Source organism: Falco naumanni, chromosome 10, assembly GCF_017639655.2.
Source record: "Falco naumanni isolate bFalNau1 chromosome 10, bFalNau1.pat, whole genome shotgun sequence".
Lineage (NCBI taxonomy): Eukaryota > Metazoa > Chordata > Aves > Falconiformes > Falconidae > Falco > Falco naumanni.
Genome location: NC_054063.1, coordinates 28,938,952 through 28,956,628, shown reverse-complemented (window position 1 = coordinate 28,956,628; position 17,677 = coordinate 28,938,952). Strand labels below are relative to the sequence as shown.

Below are 17,677 nucleotides of genomic sequence, written 5' to 3'. Positions count from 1 at the left end.
CCCCTCTCCAGTGGGAGTGGGCGGCGGGCGCTGCCCACCCACCCCCGCTCCCGCAGAGCCCTCAGGGAACACCCGCAGCGGGAGCGCGGGGGGTGGTCGCGCGGGGGGGGGTGGGGGTGGCGGGGAAGGGGCGGCCGCGCGTGGGGTCGCCCCGGCTGGGGGGGTGGGGGCGCGCCCCAGGTGCCGCTGGGCCCGGTGCCATCGCGCCCTGTCTCTTTAATAAACTGCTCTGCCGCCTGTCTGCGCGGAGTAAATTTCATCCTGTCATCAGGTCGCGGAGGAGGAGTTTGTTAATGTTCAGTTTGCTCAGTGGATCGATGTTTGCTGGCATCGCCTCGCCCTGCCTGTGTGTGTGTGTGTGTGTGTGTGTGTGTGTGTGTGTGTGTGTGTGCGCGCGTGTGCCTGTGCGAGCGTGTGTGCGCGCCAGTGCCTGTGTGTGTGCGTGTGTGTGCGTGTGCGTGTGTGTGTGTGTGTGTGTGTGTGAATACCAGATTTCCTTCCATCCAAAGCCTCCCTGTCCTCTCCCATATCACTCACTGCCTGGCATCTGACAGCACGGAACCTGCAGCGCTCCGCGCACACACACGCACGCACGCACACACACACCACGCACACCCGGGCACCGCTCCGCCATACAGCTCTGCGAGGAGGAGGAGGAGAGGAGAGGAAAGGGAGGAAGCAGCCAGCCCCACAGTCTTTCCAGAGCTGCCTTTTTAATATATACATATCTATTTTGTTATTTATTTATTACCATTCTCTGGCACTGTGGGCGCCTTTCATTTGCTCCTGAGCTTGGATGTTTGAATCAAAGCAAAGCAAGTGTTTCAACAGTTAAAAAAAAAAAAAAAAAAAAAACCCAACCAAAAAAAAAAAAAAGAGAGAGAGAGAGAAAGAAAGAAACCTAGATCTCTAAAATAAAATAAAAACCAAACAGGTTCCTATCAGTGAAGTGGAAAGGAGGGGGGGCAGGGGAGGCTTGAGGGGGGTGTTGGGGAAAGCAGCTGAGAGGCAGAGAAACACGACTCAGGAGCGTCTCAGGGCTCTCGGATCTGGGGACAGAAGTGAGATTGGAGAAAGTAGAGCGATGCCAAGGAGGAAACAGCAAGCACCCAAACGGGCTGCAGGTAAGGAGAAGCCATCCACTTACACAGCCTCTGTCTCTCCACTCCTTCCAATCCTACCCCCCATCTTTATTATTATTTAGGGTCACCCTTGCTTTTCCGGGCTGGATCTTTATTTATTTATCCCCCCTCCCCCTCCCTTTCCCTTCGTAACTCTGTGGAGCCAGTTTCATCCCTTATTGCCAAGATCTTTACTCTGACATGGGCTGTCCCCTTCCACCCTCCCGCCGCTCCCACCGCGCTCGGTCCCCGCTGCCTCCTGCTCCCAGTTCCCATCCTGCCCTGGCTAAACTTTTCCCCCCAACTTTATTCCGCTCGGCTCCCCTTCTCCCCCGGCCCCTTTCCCTTACCGAACCGAAAGCTGCCTCCCATTTGCTTCCCGCTTTAGTCTTTTTTTTTTTCCCCCCTTTATTCCACCCCCCCACCCCCCACCCCCTCCCGGTGGTTTTTGTTTTTAAAAACGTGTGTTTCGCGAAGTGGGTCGGTGTGTTTAACCTTTTATTTCGCCGTGTTTCTGGTGGCGATGCTGGCCGGGTGTGTGTGCCTCTGTGTGTGTGTGTGTGCACGTTGTGTATGCCTGAAATAGTACAGGGACTGTCTCTGCTGATGAACCCGGTGGGGAAGTTCAGCCTTTGATCATCAGTGGTGAAAATTGCAACAGGAAATAAAATGAAACGTTCTGACTGTTAGAAGACAATCCACATTTTCAAATCAAATCCGTCTTTTGTTTTGTAGCTGAGTTTTTAGATTTGCACATGCCAAGTGGTTTTGCAATTTTTATTTATTTTTTTTTTTAAAGAAGAAAATAGTTTGCAACTTTGGAAGTGTTTTGTTTTGTCGTTTGTAGGGTGTTCTTTTCCTTTTGGGGGCCAAGGAAAAGAAACAGATGAGTGGGCCTGTATAGTAAATCTTTTCAAAGAGTTTTCTTTCAGGCTGCTTAATTGCTTTTTATTTTTTTTTAATAGTGTGGTGGGGTTTTGTTTCTGGGAAGCGCAATATGGAAGTTCATTTTTCTTCTGCCAGACCCACCCACTGAAAAATCAGCTTTCCAGTTGATTGCCAGCTTTGATTTGACATTTGATTGATCACCTGTCATCTTGCTGCCTTTGATCTATTCATTCTTGATATATATCAATAAATCACTCACCATGGTAACCCAAGTGCCAATGACGTAAGGCTTGCCCTCTAGATTCTCTTAGCCAGACATGCACAATTATTATCTTGTTTGGCTCTTAATGTAGGCGGGTTTTTTCCCTTCTTTTTTTCTTTGTGTCCTTCATCAGATCAGTTCTTTAAAGAAAACTAGTATTTTATGTTTTTAATTATAAAATTGTTTATTAATTTTTCTTCCCCCTTCTGGATATTTTCTAGGTGTAGCATATTATATGTGGGACAAAATGTATGGGCAAGTTTAGTGGCATACTTGAATAAACTTTGAAAAGTAGTGCTTGGGATTCATTCAAAGGTAAATGTTATTTCAGAGAAACTAGGATATGCATTAACTTTTATTAACTTACATATTTTGCTGTGTTCATATAGGTGTAGGACAATGGTATGCAGGCAGGGTCTTTTGGGATGTGACCAATGAATGTACCATGCAGGTTGCGAGTATGATTCCTGGCAAGCAAAGATCCCCTTTAACCATAAATAATAGTTAAGCTAGAAATGCATATATATATATATATATATATATATATATATATGTATTCAGAAGAACTCTCTGATGAGTTGCTATTATTTTATTCACAAAGAGGTTATATCTGAAGAAGGCATTAATGTTTTCAACTTGCAGGATAAATAGCTATTTTTTCATGGATGCTGATCATCACAGTGACAAGGCTAGAATTGCTCCTTTTTTCTCTCTTGTCAGGAGTATGAGACTTCATTTTATTTTGTTTTCAAAGTAGAATTTTCACTTGGAATGTGAGTAGTATCTTTTTGTAGAAGGGGCACCCTGTTCTTTTTTAGAGACATAGGCTAGAGAGTAAGTAAATTTTTTGCGAGCAAAGCTCATGCTCCCGGGATTTCCCTGCTGAGAATACAGTAAGATATGTTTTTATCCAGAACGCTACAGTATTTTTGAGAATCTTAATGGTGAAGGAGAAATCTGAGTGACCACAATTACATCTCTCTTTCCTCATTCTCATTATAAAACGTGCATTGCTCTTCAGTGGTGCATTTCTTTGATTATATTTGTCCTCAGATCAATGTTGTTTCAGGTGAGCAAAATGCTGCAAATGCAGTCCAGTTTCATCCAGCATAACTGATCTGAAGTAGGTTTATACATTTGCAATAGTTCTCCTGCTTTGAAGTTGTATTTGTGTGTTTGTGGGGGGTAGAGGGGGGTTTCAAAGAGCAGACGTGCCTGTTGTATATAGTTCTTAAAACTGACTTTCATTTTCAGGGATAGTACTGAGGCTCTGTTTTATATGGTGAAAAATACCTCAAAGTGACAGTAGACAGACTGTGCAGTGAGAAATGAATCGCTCATCAAGGCTGATAGCAAAGCTCCTTATTCCTTTTATTTAAAGGAGTTAATACATTATATATTACTTAATTTTCACTTTTATTTATTTTTAGTTGTACAAGTTCAAAGGTATCAGTTGCACTGCATTTTGTCTTGATGGCAGCAGAGATATTGAAGAGAAGTTTGCAACTTTTAGCTTCTTTAGATAGTTCACTTCCAACGAAAGAAAAATGATAAGCCTTATGATTCTGGACATGCCTGCTTTTGTCATTGCTTAAAATTAAATACTATGCACAACTGTAAATAATTACTACCATGCACTGACTTTGAAAGCAGGTTTCTAGTTTGATTAATGAATAATGTAAAGGTTAGAGAGAACCAGCGAGTGAATCAGAAGTGAAGTCCTGCTGCTAGATGAAAATCTGTCTAGAGAAATATACATGGCAATTTTGTCCTTTTCTATTATTAATTTTAAGCCTTGTATTCCTAAGAAATATATTACAGACCATTGTAATGAAACAAGGTAGTGTAATTGGATAAACGGAGCACTATTTATGTTTGATGATGGGGATTTTTGAGCTCAAATTACACTTTTAAAGACACTTTATTTCACATCAACATGGAAACTATGTCAAATGCATTTTGATCTTTCCAGGGCTGAAGCTTTTCTGAATCGTCATTCCTTTTTGAGATCGTCATTTCCATTTCGATAATTCTTGAAGCAGATAGTTACAGCTCTTGATATCAGTGCCTGCTTTAGTATCATACTTCTGTTTACAGTAAACAACCCATTTGTATTGTAGCTTTCACCCAAAGGAGTCACAAAGGGCTTTGCAAACGGCCGGCCCAATTCTTCTCTTGCTCAGGTGCAAATCAGAAATAGCTTTACTAGCAGCATCAGTGCAGTTGCAGTGAGTACTGTCTGCTCCTGCAAGTAAGAAGGGACTCAGGCCCACAAAGTACTTCATCCTTCAATGAAATGCAGCCACCTCTGGGGTAGAAGTCTTGTAACGATTCCATAACAAATGGTAATATATTAACAGAAGGGTGGAAAAGGGTGGGAGCAAAGCAGAATTGCTATTCAGATTTTATTCCTAGGGGTATGAAATAGCTTTCAAACACAATTTCATTGGATTAAACTCTCCTTTCCCCTGCAGCTTGTTTAAATGTGCATATTTTATTTTGTGATCATGAATTGCTAGTTTGCTTTTTTAAAGCCTGCAAAGAGGAATCTGGACTTAACGCCTTTTCCGGCTGCAATTTTGTATTTCTTCTTTTCCTTCTCTCTCAGCTCCAGTAGGCTGTCTAAGAACCAAAGCTTTGGAAAAGTACAGCAGAAACAGCTATCAGTCGCATTTATTTTGTTTATTCGAGCTGTAGAATAACACAGTTTTGTTTTTGGAAAAGTCCTCCCAGAGCAACAAACAGAAGATACTTAGCAGTCAGTACTTTAAAGCTGCAGTTTGCACCTTAGGAGTAAAAGGTTATTTAAAGCAGAAACATATTTAGAAAGTGAAATTCTGCTTCTGCAGAGAGCAGAGCAAATGACCAGCTAGGTCTGATACATATGTTTCTGCGATGAAGGGAAGCGTTATATACATGTATTAATAAGCAAGAGCATTGTGGCTTTTTTAGTGTTATTTGTATCCTTTATTACAGGGGCAATAGAAGCAGGTTCCAAGCAAGCAGTCCTGAATGAAACTATAGGAATGGCAGCATCGTTTTGTTTAAACAACCTCCAGAAAAGCAAGTGCACATCAAAACCACCTAAATAGCTCATGCCTCAGAACCTTTCAGTTGCTGTGCACACCACGATGCTGACAGATGACAAAAAAGCCAAGGTGTTGACAAACAAGAGGAGCCTTTAAATCCTGGTTAATTAAATATATTCCAAAATAGGTACTTTTGCAACTAAAGAGGCACCAAAATTAGTTGCCATCTGCGTTAAATTCTGGAATCGGCTACTAAGCCTGAAACAGCTATGTAATTTTTTCCCATTGTCAAAACTCAGGCCTGAATGGGACAATTTGAAATCATGTTCATTTTAGTTACTGTTTCCTTATTTCAATTTTCCTGTCACATATCAATGCACTGTATATTATCACTATATAAAGAGTGGGACTCACCAAGAGTTCAGCCCCAGTGACTGTGAAATAAAAGATGTTTCCATCAGTAAATGACACAATTTTATAGCCCTTTTAAAAACACGTTCATTGTCAGAAATTCTTTTGCATAAATGCTCTCCCTCTTCTGTGCTCTCTAATTGAAAAGCCCATTTTCTTCAAAACAGCAGGATTTTGGTATTTCCTCCTGGAGCTTTCTTCTTCTGATTTTTCCTCTCATTCATAGCACCCACCTCAAGTAACTGTTTACCCTAGAAGAGGTCCCTGGAGTTCCTCCGTAGCAGAGGGCCAGGGAGAGCCTTTCTCCCGTCGTTTTACTTCCCATCCCGATGAGGACATCACTCCCAGAGAGCAACTCCAGACTCGCGGAAAAAAAAAAGCTGTCAGTTGCTGTGGCTGCAATTCCCAACTTAGCAGCAGCAGAGGGAATGGAACTGTACTCTATCAATTACAGTTGGAACCAGAGGCTAAACACTTATTGTGTTAAGCTATTGTGCAGATCTTAAGAGCTCAAATGTAAAAAAAATATCATGTCAGCTAGTGGAGGGGAGAATAAGGCCTGGTTCTTCTACTGGATGACGTATTGTTAGCAAATGCAAAGTAAAATTATTCAAATTCTATTTAATGCTTCTCGGGTTGAGACATGTGTGTACCATATTATGCCTTAAAAAAGGGGGATCCTACTGACTTTACTGCTAAAATAAGCCATTATTTTTCCCTCTTCTCTGCAAAATGAAAATATTTGTGAAGTTTTACCTCTAAAGCGTGCTCATGCAAGCAGAGAGACATTTTCATCTGTCTCCGAATCTGATACAGGAGTCAACTAGAAACAGATTACGCTCTCAGATGAAGTCTTACATTTCATTCATGCAAGAGCAGTGATTTTTCATTACCTATTTAATTACAATAATTTACATGAGAGTGGGTCCAGTTCTGCAGCTCTTACTCAGCACTTTCCTTCAATGGGTAACTGGCCTGTGTAAAGACTGTCTATGTGAACCTGGGCTGTTTAGCTTCAAAATTAAATATATATGTTTCTTTAGTAATGTTTTGCCTCTGAAGAGGGATCAGATTGTACCATTAAGCTTTAAATTTAGGGAGAGTTCTGCTTGTAACTTGTGTTACTAATGGTTGCATGCTATTCTTCTCTAAAGTCTGTACGACTGAGATATTTTGCTTCCTTGGCTAACTTTGCTTCTCAAACACATTTCCATTGTCTGTGTTAATTATTGAACACTGTTTCTTGGTACCGGTAGGTGATACAGTCTTTTAAAGAATCTGTTTTTAACATGTAATGTTAACGCTGTACACACGAGCAGCAGCTCTCAAGTAAATGCATGAAGATGGTTTTGCAAATCAGAAGCCTTAGAGTTCCGTGTAGTTTTAGGGACTAAAATCGGTTTTCTCATTAAGGTGACCTCTCACTTGAGGCTGTTGGATCTTGGCATCGAGTAATTTTTACCATGTTATAATAGTGGCTTCTGCAACTCAGAAATACCTTGACAGCAAACCGTGTATTTTTTTAAGGTTTCAAGGAGAAACGCATCATAGAAGCACACTGTTTCCCATTAGATTTACGCATCCCTCTTTAACTGTTTCTGGCTTTTCATCTGTTACTTGTGAGGTTTTTCAGGCAAAAAAAAGTGGAAAAACTGGTCTTATGATCTAAGTGTTGCATTAAGTAGTTCATTTATAAAAATGAAGAAAATCTTTGTTTCTCTAAAAGAAATGTTTTCCCCCTTTGCCCTAGGAAAAAGAAAGTCACAACAATAGCTTCAAAATGACAGGATTCAATTGTGAAAAATACATAGTTTATAATGTGCAGTGCCCGATGGTCCTAAGTATTGGTAAAATTCCAGTTAAATAGAACAGCCCTAAATGTATTGGAAACAGACCCTCTTCAGGTATGCACACATACGTACCTGAAAAAAGGAGAGACAGTCGCCTGTCTGGGAGCAGGATGCACTGTTCTTATTGACAGAAACTGGAGAGCTCAGTTGTTTAGAGCAATTTTTGATTATTCCACCAATATTTGCCCAAATGTTAAAACTTGTGTGATGTTAGGAGCTGTGTCCACTGAAAGTCCTTTGTTAGTGTTTATTTTCTTTAAACCTCCAGCTCCTGGAGTCTGGTGATTATGCAAGTGCCCACTGTGCATTTTAAAAGGAAAATGTATTTTAAACTCCTTGCTATAGAGAACTAAGGAGCTTGAAAACGTGCAGCCTAAAAGTTCTTATGCCAGAAGAAAAATGCTGTGATTCTCAAAGTGACTGTTTCTGACATCTCATAATTTTCAGCTGGTCTCACAATTTTTGTGGTTGTGCTTCGTGATTTTTGAATAAACAAGGTTGGCAGTATTGCTTTTGACTGATTCCAATGATGAACTGGTGTATGTGTCTGCGTATGTAATTATATACATACACAAACATAATACCAGTAAACAAAATACATAACATAATGATGGAGTGGAGTTACATGAATGGTAGCTCTGAATTTGTATTGATATCAACAAAGCAGTTTTGAGACATTAGACCATGGGTTCTTGAAGAGTGGCTTTCAACTGAAGTTTTGTGGAGATTGTTTTTAGTGGCAATTAAATCTAGAAAGTTAATAGCCAGTAACTGTTCTTTAAAGTCTGAACACTTGCAAGACCTATGAGGAATGCATAGCCTACCTTTTTTTCAGATATAATCAGGCTCAACTTTATTGAAAAAAAATTTACAACTAGCAACATTAATGCTGTATTTTTATTGTATTAATGCAAATTAGATGCTGACTTCTTTCTTTCATCTCCATGGCTTGTATCTGTTATAGCTGTATTTTATTCCTTTCTGTGTCTTTTCTCCCAGTGTTCTGTAAACTGCTATCATCTAATGATACTGAGGCTCATTAAAGTTACTCACCATGCTAAAGAGACTATGGGAATCATCCTTAGCTCTAGATGGCTATAGAAAAGCAAAACCATTGAGTATATGGGGAAAACTAATCCAGATCAACCCTTCTGTTCCCATTTTGGGAAATCTTTAAAACTGGTAGGTCAAACAGGAGGAAGAAACTTGCAGGAAGAGCAGTGTACTGGAAAGAGCAGGTCATTTTTAATACACATCCCTACCTGACAAAGATAAAAAGCAATAAAGTTTTAAGGAGCTTTCTGGCTCTTCCTGCATCTCTCTCCGAAGACTCATTTAATTGAAAAGCCTGTTGTGCTTGGTTTTGTGCATGTAAAAGAGAGAAGGGGCAATTTTGCACAAGGCCTAATATTCCAGCACAATATAATCGGAACTCTTTCTGGTTGCTTTTTAAGTCTCTCTGTTCATATAAAATTAAGACCCTCTTATCTTAAATTGTAGTAAATCTCATTCAATATTGCTTTCATAACTTAAAAAATGCTGTTACATATTCCCAAAGCAACTTTGCTGAAGTAATATTTGGTCTGTTTATGTGGAATCAGTGCAGAATTTCTATTGAAAAAGGAGCAGTACACAGTTCTTGTTCATAATGGAAATAACTGAATTCTCTGAAACACCTTACCTTGGTAGCAAAGATTTTTTTCTAGAGAAACTCTGCTTAGACGGGATTGGAACGAAAATCTGCACATTGGTGCAGTTTGGTATGTGCAGACAACAAGCCTATTTCCATCATTCACCCTCCACTTGGACAGAAGTAATTTTTTTGGTAGAAAGGTTTTACTCTGAATTTTCCATATATAAATAATTTTGTGTGAATTACACTGGGACTTACCACCACAATTCATAAGGCCTGCAATTTTCTTTGTACATGTAGGAAGAACTCATTTACTTCCTGCAGCATGAGTGGACTTCACAGAAAAGAGCTGGATCTTTTTCATGATGTACAGTTCTGCATTGAAGAAACATAACCTTATGCTAGCTGGTATATTGGTCTACCAAAATTAATTTTTTTATGTGTTTTTCAGCCGTGTCATAACATTTATAAGCACAGTACAAGTAGCATTAAATTAACATGTGAAAGGAGAAGGAAGCTAAGTAGTTATATTGATCATCTGTAGCATTAAATGCTAAAAAAATTAAAAGCTTTCTAGTGCTTTTGATAATCTGCATGGTTCCTGCTCATATATGTCTGCTTTGTTAGTGAGCAATATTTCTTCACACTTAGCACCTTTCTTCCAAAGATTTCTTACTAATGCTGTGTACTCCTCAGAATAAACCCAGTGAAGTAGAATTTTTTTTTCCCCATTTTACAGAAAATCAAATTGAAGCCAGGAGGTATTAGCTGATTTTCTCAAGGTCAAACAGTATTTGCTCCTAATTCCCTTCTCTAGGTACTAGATCACATTTCTGTTGTCAGCACACTTCCAGGAGAGAAAGCCAGGCTGGAGGCTCAAGGCATCTGCGTGCTTGCTGCTGGGGTGAGAAGAGGGAGCAGCTCAGCTGGGGCACTGGGGCTGTTGGAGGGCAGCTGGAAAGGCAGTTTCATCCCTTCCGTGCAACTCCCCGTGGTGGAGGAGGTGGCACTTTGCTCATGTCCAGGAGCTCCCAAAAGTGGGAGGACTCACAGTTAGAGAAATCAGAGCTCTGCTAACTGCGCGCTTTACTAGGCAATAGCTTTAGACAGAATAATTTAAGTCTTTTACCTTGGTCAGTGGTAAGTTTCAGAGCATTTGGTTATGGTTACTTTTTCCCCTATATACTGTTCTTCATTTCTTTGTCAGACCTGCGATTTAGCTTTGTATTTCTGACAGTATGTAATGTATTGCCTTAAGAAATATGAAAAACCTGGTCTGATTGCAACTAAACAGGACATACACATTTTTTCCCCCACCCAGACTGCCGGAGGCAGTTGGAAATCTCTGGTAATAGAGTCTGAGGCTCTGGTTTTTCTAAGTCAGCTTCTAATGTTAAGGGTCTAAATCCTTACATGGGCACCTAAATAGAGCTCTGCCTTTTCAAAAGCTTTTAGCACCAAGCAGTTCCCATGGACTTTCCTCAGTTCCCCCTCTTGTGTAAACTGGAATTGTTAAGCCTCGATCAAGGGCAGTGGTGGTTTTTTTTCTAAAGTGGAGATGTATGTATTGCCTATAGAAGAAATATGATGCAAGTAATAGCCTATGGATTCATTAAGGATTGTTTATGTTTATTTTCACACCATATTACCTTTCAGGAATGGTCGTTTCAGCCATTATATTGACAGGGACTCAGAATAAATCTTAGGTAATATAAGGCTAATCTGCCATACCTGGGAGACCACCTGCTACCCTCTCAAACAGAGGCCAGATCGTTTGGTGCTGAGTCACCAGGTAGGGCTTCTCCTCTGGAGCTGGGGACTTGGGAAGCTCTCCCATGGCTCCTTTTCATGTGGAAATTAATGCTTGCCTCTATTTCTGAATAGTAGGTTATTAGAGTTCATATGCAAATTCCCAGGATGGGAATTTGTCTCTCTTTGATAATTGATATAATAATATATATTTTTAGTGGTCCAAAGTCCTTGAGCTTGAGCCTTGTATATGTAATTTATGTTTATTTCTTACTGTTATTAACTATAATTTAGTTGTTGGCGCCTTTCATTGCCTTAGATTGAAGGGAGTGTCTCTATCCCATTGCCCCTCCGTAAACAATGCCCTTTTAGGGTTCCTTATCCTGTATCCTTGCCCAGACATTTCCTAGCCTGTCAAATACTGTCATTTTATTCCTTACAGATCATTCACAGTACGTCTCCTGTTGCACACACAAATAAGGAACAAATGCAATCACGATGCATCATCGTTTAGCATAACAAATAAAAGCCGATCTGTGCAGATTTCCCTTAAAGTGTCTCTTAATATGTATTGTCAAAATGTCTGAAGATGTCTTTTACTCATAAGCATTTAATTATTTGTGACAATTAAACTAATATTCAGAGCAGGAAAAAAATGAAGGTATTAAATATTTTCTCTTGTCAAAAGCTAACAAAACGTCACCTGGCATAGCAAACTCCTTAAATTTTGTATTTCAAACATACCTTATAATTGAAAGGCTCTTGAACAAAATTACGGGGCCCCACTTCACAGCTCTATATTTTGTATTGGATTTGAGGAAATTGTACTTTTAAAACTAGACCAAAATTTAAGGGCACATCCTTACAGCTTATATCAGTAATGAGCAGCTGAATACTTGATGACTGAAAAGGAGTTTCTATCAATTTTTAAGTCTGTGCTGAAATTTACAGCCAACGGCCTCTCTGACTGAATTAGGGACTCAGTCCTGGGTTTTGTAGCCTCAGCCAGTTATTGTTTTATTTGTGTGTGAGAAAAACCAGCTCAAATAACACAAAGCAAGTCATCAACCTTTTCTTTGTTCAGAATTATGGATTGATTTTGTTGGGTTTGATCCCTCTAGCCAGATGGATTGTTTGAACTGGAGAGGTAACATGCTGTGGATAGGGCAGAACAAGTCGCCAACACTGCTGCTGAGGGCTCAGCACCTTCACCTGCCTGGAAGCCCTTTAACGTGCAAGAAGTTCAGCTACATGATAATGAAAAGGGGGAGAAAAACAGAGAAGATCTTGAAAAGAGCTGAAAACCAGCAGAGGCCTCGAGTGCAGTGTTGTGTGGATGCTGGAATACTGCGTAGCCCCAGGCACAGCAACAATAACATCTATATTATGGGCACAGCAGTTCCTAAAGTCCAGATTGTTTGGGGTTTTCAGTTGAGGGGTTTGATTTCTACTGGTTCTAATGTTTCCAGTTCTGAGCAACCATTTCCATTATCAAAATTTGTGTTTCCTTTCTTAAAATGTTCTTCCTGTAATTTAGGGTAAGATCTATTCGGCAAAAAAAATTAAAAGACTTACATCAGGGTTTATTTCAAAGCTGTGGGACCACTGTGCTTTCTGGCAGTGACGTGCACATTTTTCAGAGATATCTTCTGCTTTCCCTGAGAAAATCCACCCCAATTTGTCTGACTTAGAAAGTCTAAAAGTTGCTGTTGCCAAAGAATTTTTAGAAGGTGACACAGCATTCTCCAGCGTGCCATCTCCAACACGCATGCTCTGTTCTTGGTTTCTCTTTTTCAATTACATTCCTTTAAAGTATGTTTTAGCTGGGGATAAGTAGGACAATTGCTTTCCCTGCTGCAGGGACGGCAGTGGGCCTGAGCATTCTAAGGGGAATGAGGACCGGTCTGTATCGTGCGTGCAGCTGTAGCCCAGGCCCCAAGATGGGAAACGGGGAAACTGAGAAAGCAGAATGTGGTAAGGGCAGCAGGAGAGAGCATAAAATTATCAAATAGCTCTAGAGAACCGTGGTAAAAGTGTGTATTTGACTCTATTGCCCGGTAAGCGTGGACCGTGATATTGAGCATTAGCTCTTGCAGGGAATGCATCCAACAGTTTCTGTCTAGGTTAAGACCTGGATGGAAATAAGTATGGTTCCACATGCGCAGTTCCTAGTTTTCCTCAGGGTTTTTTGGGTTTGGTTTTTTGTTTTGTTTTTTTTTCACAAGCATGCCTGGGCCCTGGCTCCCTTGCAGGCAGAGGGTGGGTGGCTGCAGGACATGAGCCTCAGCTGGGCAGGCAGGTGTGTCCACAGGGCTGCTCAGCCTCACGGGACCTTCCTCTCTGTGGAAAAAAGTAAAAAAACTCACTTAAAATTTGAGCTGTGCCCACATCCCGTGTCTGTTAAATAGCTGTGGCAATGCCCCATCCCCGAGGCATGGTGCTGGCAGTTCAGGAGCGGCTGGGCAGCGGTGTGAAATGCCCTTGAAAGGAGGAAAATAGCAATTCCCTGTGAGGAGCCTGGAGGCGATGCGGGCAGCGAGGCTCAGGGCCGCACCTTGGCTGGCGAGAATTAAACAGACGTCTTGAAGACTTAAGGCAGCAGAGAGGTTTGTGGAAGCCATATAGAATGTACAATAATGATATATATATATAGGGTGGTTGTGAGGTATTGGGGGGGTTGAGCTGCGGGAGCTGCCCAGTCAGGGTGCTGGGGAGGCGCAGGGTGCCACAGGTAGGCCTGAACAAAGCGTGGAAATTGCTGGCAGTTAAGTAGCTGTTGTACAAAAGCAAGCAGCTCAGAGAAAATACAAAGAATAATGCCAGGAGTTTCAACCACAGATATCTGTTTAGATAAAAAGAGCCTGTTAGTCTGAGATCTCTTCTCATGCCACAACATGCAAATTGCAAGGGGCTGATCCCTCTGTCGCTCTGTGAGTAACTGCCATTTACTTCAGCAGGTGCTGGGCCCTTACAACTCTGACTTTGGTTTTACTTGGGGCAGGGGGGGTTATTTTATCGCATTTACTGCCCTGTGGGAGATTTTCCATAGAAATTGAATCTTTCTATCTGGGAGTCGGCAACAAAACTTGAACAAGGATCATCAATAAGAGCGGAGCAAGTTGCCTTCAGGATATTGTACAGCTTTGTGTCACCTCCAAAATAACTAAAATCCTAAGAATGTTAATCTAGAAAGCAGTCACCCTTGCATTACTCTTCTGCTATTACTGTGAACTTATTAGAGATTTTATAAACTTGTGATTTGAGTTAAACAGAGGTAAATCATTTGGAGAAATATTTGCAGGGAGGCAGAGGGATGTTATGATGCCATCAGCATCTGGGTTTCCACTTGGTTGGATTAGGAACATTTTACCTTAATCATTCCCAAACATGTTTGCTAAAATCCCTTCTTTCATTTTTTATCACCCATGAGCTATAGCCAGGCAGGTTTTCAATTTGTGTATGTGTGTGTGTTAGGGTAAAGTGATGAAATTTGTTGTTAGAGTGAGTATACGAACAGTCTCATTTTTATATTTGTCTTCTTTCATTATAACTGTTTGGAAACATTTTGATTCAGTTAAAATGCACTATTTTCCATATACAAAGTATGTACAGGGGAACAAGGGAGTGATTATGAGTTTCTCCAAGGAAATAAGCATCTCTTAGCCATCATCCTACAACTGGGAAAGTTCTAATACATGACATCTATATAATTTAACCTAATAATTTTTTTCTTTTTACAGTGATGTAATGGGGAGAGTGACCTGGACTTTGTAAAAGTTCCCCTACTTACTGCAGATTCCCAAGGGCAATGTAACATTCTAGACAGTGTTTTATATGCCCTGATTAAAATGTAACATATTTTTGCATTTCCTGTGCAGTGACCTGTTAGTGCTCATAGACAGAACACTTAAAGAACAGTTACAAGGAGACATTTCCAAATGTGCCTAATATGCACGAGTTTTTATAACATTCTTATTTCATTTGAAATTGCAGCTACAGCAGGAACCATTCAGACGGCGCATTGATTTAACTTTTTAATCCACTGTTTTGCTACGTCAAGTAAAATAAATGTTTGTTTTTAGCTCCGTTTTTTGCATTGCTAAAACTCGTAACTACTTGCTTTAAGCTTGGGATTCTAAAGGGAGCTACATTATCTGAGATTTAAAGCTTGCTTTTTGTAGCTGCTTTCTCACAACTCCCCCAAGAAAAAAAAAATACAAAAGTACAACTTTAGCAAAAAGGGCTTTTATATCTCTATCAATTATAGAAACACCAGCTGCAGTAGATTACAAATGTGTTTGGCTGATTGTGATGTTGTGTGGGGAAAACTGTCACAAGGAACTGGATTCTGTTCTCCCCAACACCGTTGGGATGTTGCACCGTTCCCTCGGCTGCAGCCGGCACTTCTGTCAAAGCTGGAGTGGGCAAGAGTGGGATCCGGCACTGGGATTGCCAAATAGCGTACTGCCAAATCTAGCTCGGTACTTGTGCACACGTCCTGGCATTAGGAAAAAATATGAAGCTGTTGAATGTGAACGCAAGTGTTAGCTGTGTGTCATAGTGTATGCATGTGTTTTTATGTGAGCTGAAGCAAAAGCCACACCAATATGTCTGCAACCTGGACCAGAAACCTCTGGGGAGAATCACTCCAGTTATTTTTGATCTTTATTTTTTATATCCAAGAAATTTATTTTTTTCCTTTTACTTTCTTGAAGAACCAAGTCAACAGGAAAGGCACCACAGAACAAAAATTGTTTGACCAGCCCATAAAGGTAAACTAGCTGGAAATCACGAAGAAAAGAAATAGGATGCAAGACAGCAATGCAAGATGGGCAATTTAGCATTTTTGGTGGTGTTGGGCTCAGGAAAAAATAATGTGTCAAAGTGCGTGCGGGTCATTATTGCTTCACTAATATCCTGGGGTAAAAGCATATCAATATAAGGGCTTTCAGTTGTTTGCATCTTGGTTACTGTTTCATTTATCTTACTGTGCTTTGGGTCACTCTGGAAGGATGTGGGTGGGTCCTGGTTTATTTTAACAAAGAGAAACTGACATAGCAAAGTTCTGCATATACTTTTCAGTGAAAATGCAATTTTCTATTTTCATTTAATCCCAGGAATGTTGGCATTTTCCAGGCTGTCAAACAAATGAGTGCACTGGAGGACAGTTAGATGTGTCTGTCTAGTTCATCTATCTAATCTACCTCATTTCTAATGTGCCCATCACCATGGTGTCTAGGTGGAAAGTATCTGCCCTGATTTTGTTTTTTGTCTGTATTGGCTGTGGTAACTTAATTGAGTCCTAAGAGCTTTCAGATTCATCTGCAAAAATAATAACAAAAACATTATCAGAATAATGATTAATTTTTGTACTCTTACTCAGAATTTCCCCTTTCTCTTCTGAGTGTACGTGGCTAGTTGGTTATTGTTGCCTTATCTAGAAGAGGATATGTTTTAGAGGTGCTGTAGTAAATTGGAGTTTTACCTGAGTCAGCAGTGACTCAAAACTTCATTTGGCTTCTAAAGTGAATTCACTCATGTCCTCTAACTTCCTTCTGCTTTTCTCTGCAGAAGCTGACTTCATTTACTAAGCCACCTAGTTTAGCAGCTGCATCTGTTCGGTGACCCTTTGCCATGTAAAACATAGGTAAAGGTAATAAAAACTAATAGAAGCTGTGGCTTCAAAAATTATATCTTCATTTGGAAGCCCTGGTTTCTGTTAAATTTAATTACTTCTCTCTCTGCCGATTAGGTAAAAATGCATTGTAAGACGTAAGTGAACAGTTTTTCAAAAGCAGAGGCCTGAGGTCCGTGCTAAGGGGAGAAAAAATCCCAATGTTGATTTGCTGTATCTGTGCACGTGGTTATCACAATCTGCGTGCACACATGGGGAGAATGTGCTGCGATGGGGCACTGTGGTGCTGCCAGCATGCACAGTCATCCCGTCAGTGTGAGTGGTCATGGTAATTTTAGAGATGTGTCTGCCGGGCATGCAGCGGCATCTGCATGGTTGTGTGCCACCTTATGCTTTTGAAAAATGTGGCCAAAGCAGTAATCAGACTGCAGAAGTCAGTAAACTCTTGTGTTGAAGAGGCCAAGTAACCAGTGTGGTGCTTACTAAGGGGAAGAGATCACTGAAAATACTGCAAATGTAGCTTTCTCAGCTATAATTGAATTTGATCTCAACTGTACAGTTACATACAGCCTCTTTTCTACTCCTCTCCTACGTGTGTTGAAAGTGTCTTTATAAACCTACCCCTCAAAGATAATTTCATTGAGAGCCAGACATTTCATACGTGACAGTGATTTCTAATCCCATCTGGACTGGCAGATCGCAGATTCCCAGCCCATGGCCTCAGCATATAATGTGAGTTCACACAAACACGGTAAACCGTCGCTCTGGCTGTTCGCTTAGTCCTGGAGCGATCGAGTAAAAGAAGGATTACTCTTTGCAAGATTTAATTTCATCTTCTGGGTATTTGCAGTGGTCCGAAGTATGGACATGATTACATTTCACAGGTTTTTCTGTGATTTAGAACAAAAATTATTAGCAGAGCTGGCTCAGCAAGGAATTTCTGATGTAATCTATACCAGTTACAGGCAAGGGGTGTGGTAATAGGGAAAGAAAAAGGAGGGCTAAGTGTTTATCCCGGTTGACTGAGACAGAAAACAGAACTGGCAGTATGACAAACTGGCATAACCTTACACTAGAAAGTGCAACAATTCCAACAAAA

General features: G+C 40.6%; 1 protein-coding gene across 2 annotated transcripts in view; it reads left to right on the top strand.

Annotated features, from left to right (window-relative positions):
* Window positions 1-903: 903 nt before the first annotated feature.
* The window catches only part of TSHZ2 (teashirt zinc finger homeobox 2), a 225,712-nt gene continuing 208,938 nt past the window's right edge, over window positions 904-17,677 (top strand). For both annotated transcript variants that reach the window (XM_040608836.1, XM_040608837.1), the window contains exon 1: window positions 904-1,124. In XM_040608836.1, coding sequence (XP_040464770.1) covers window positions 1,085-1,124 — 40 coding nt within the window. In that variant the 5' untranslated portion in view covers window positions 904-1,084. The remainder of the gene's footprint in view (window positions 1,125-17,677) is intronic.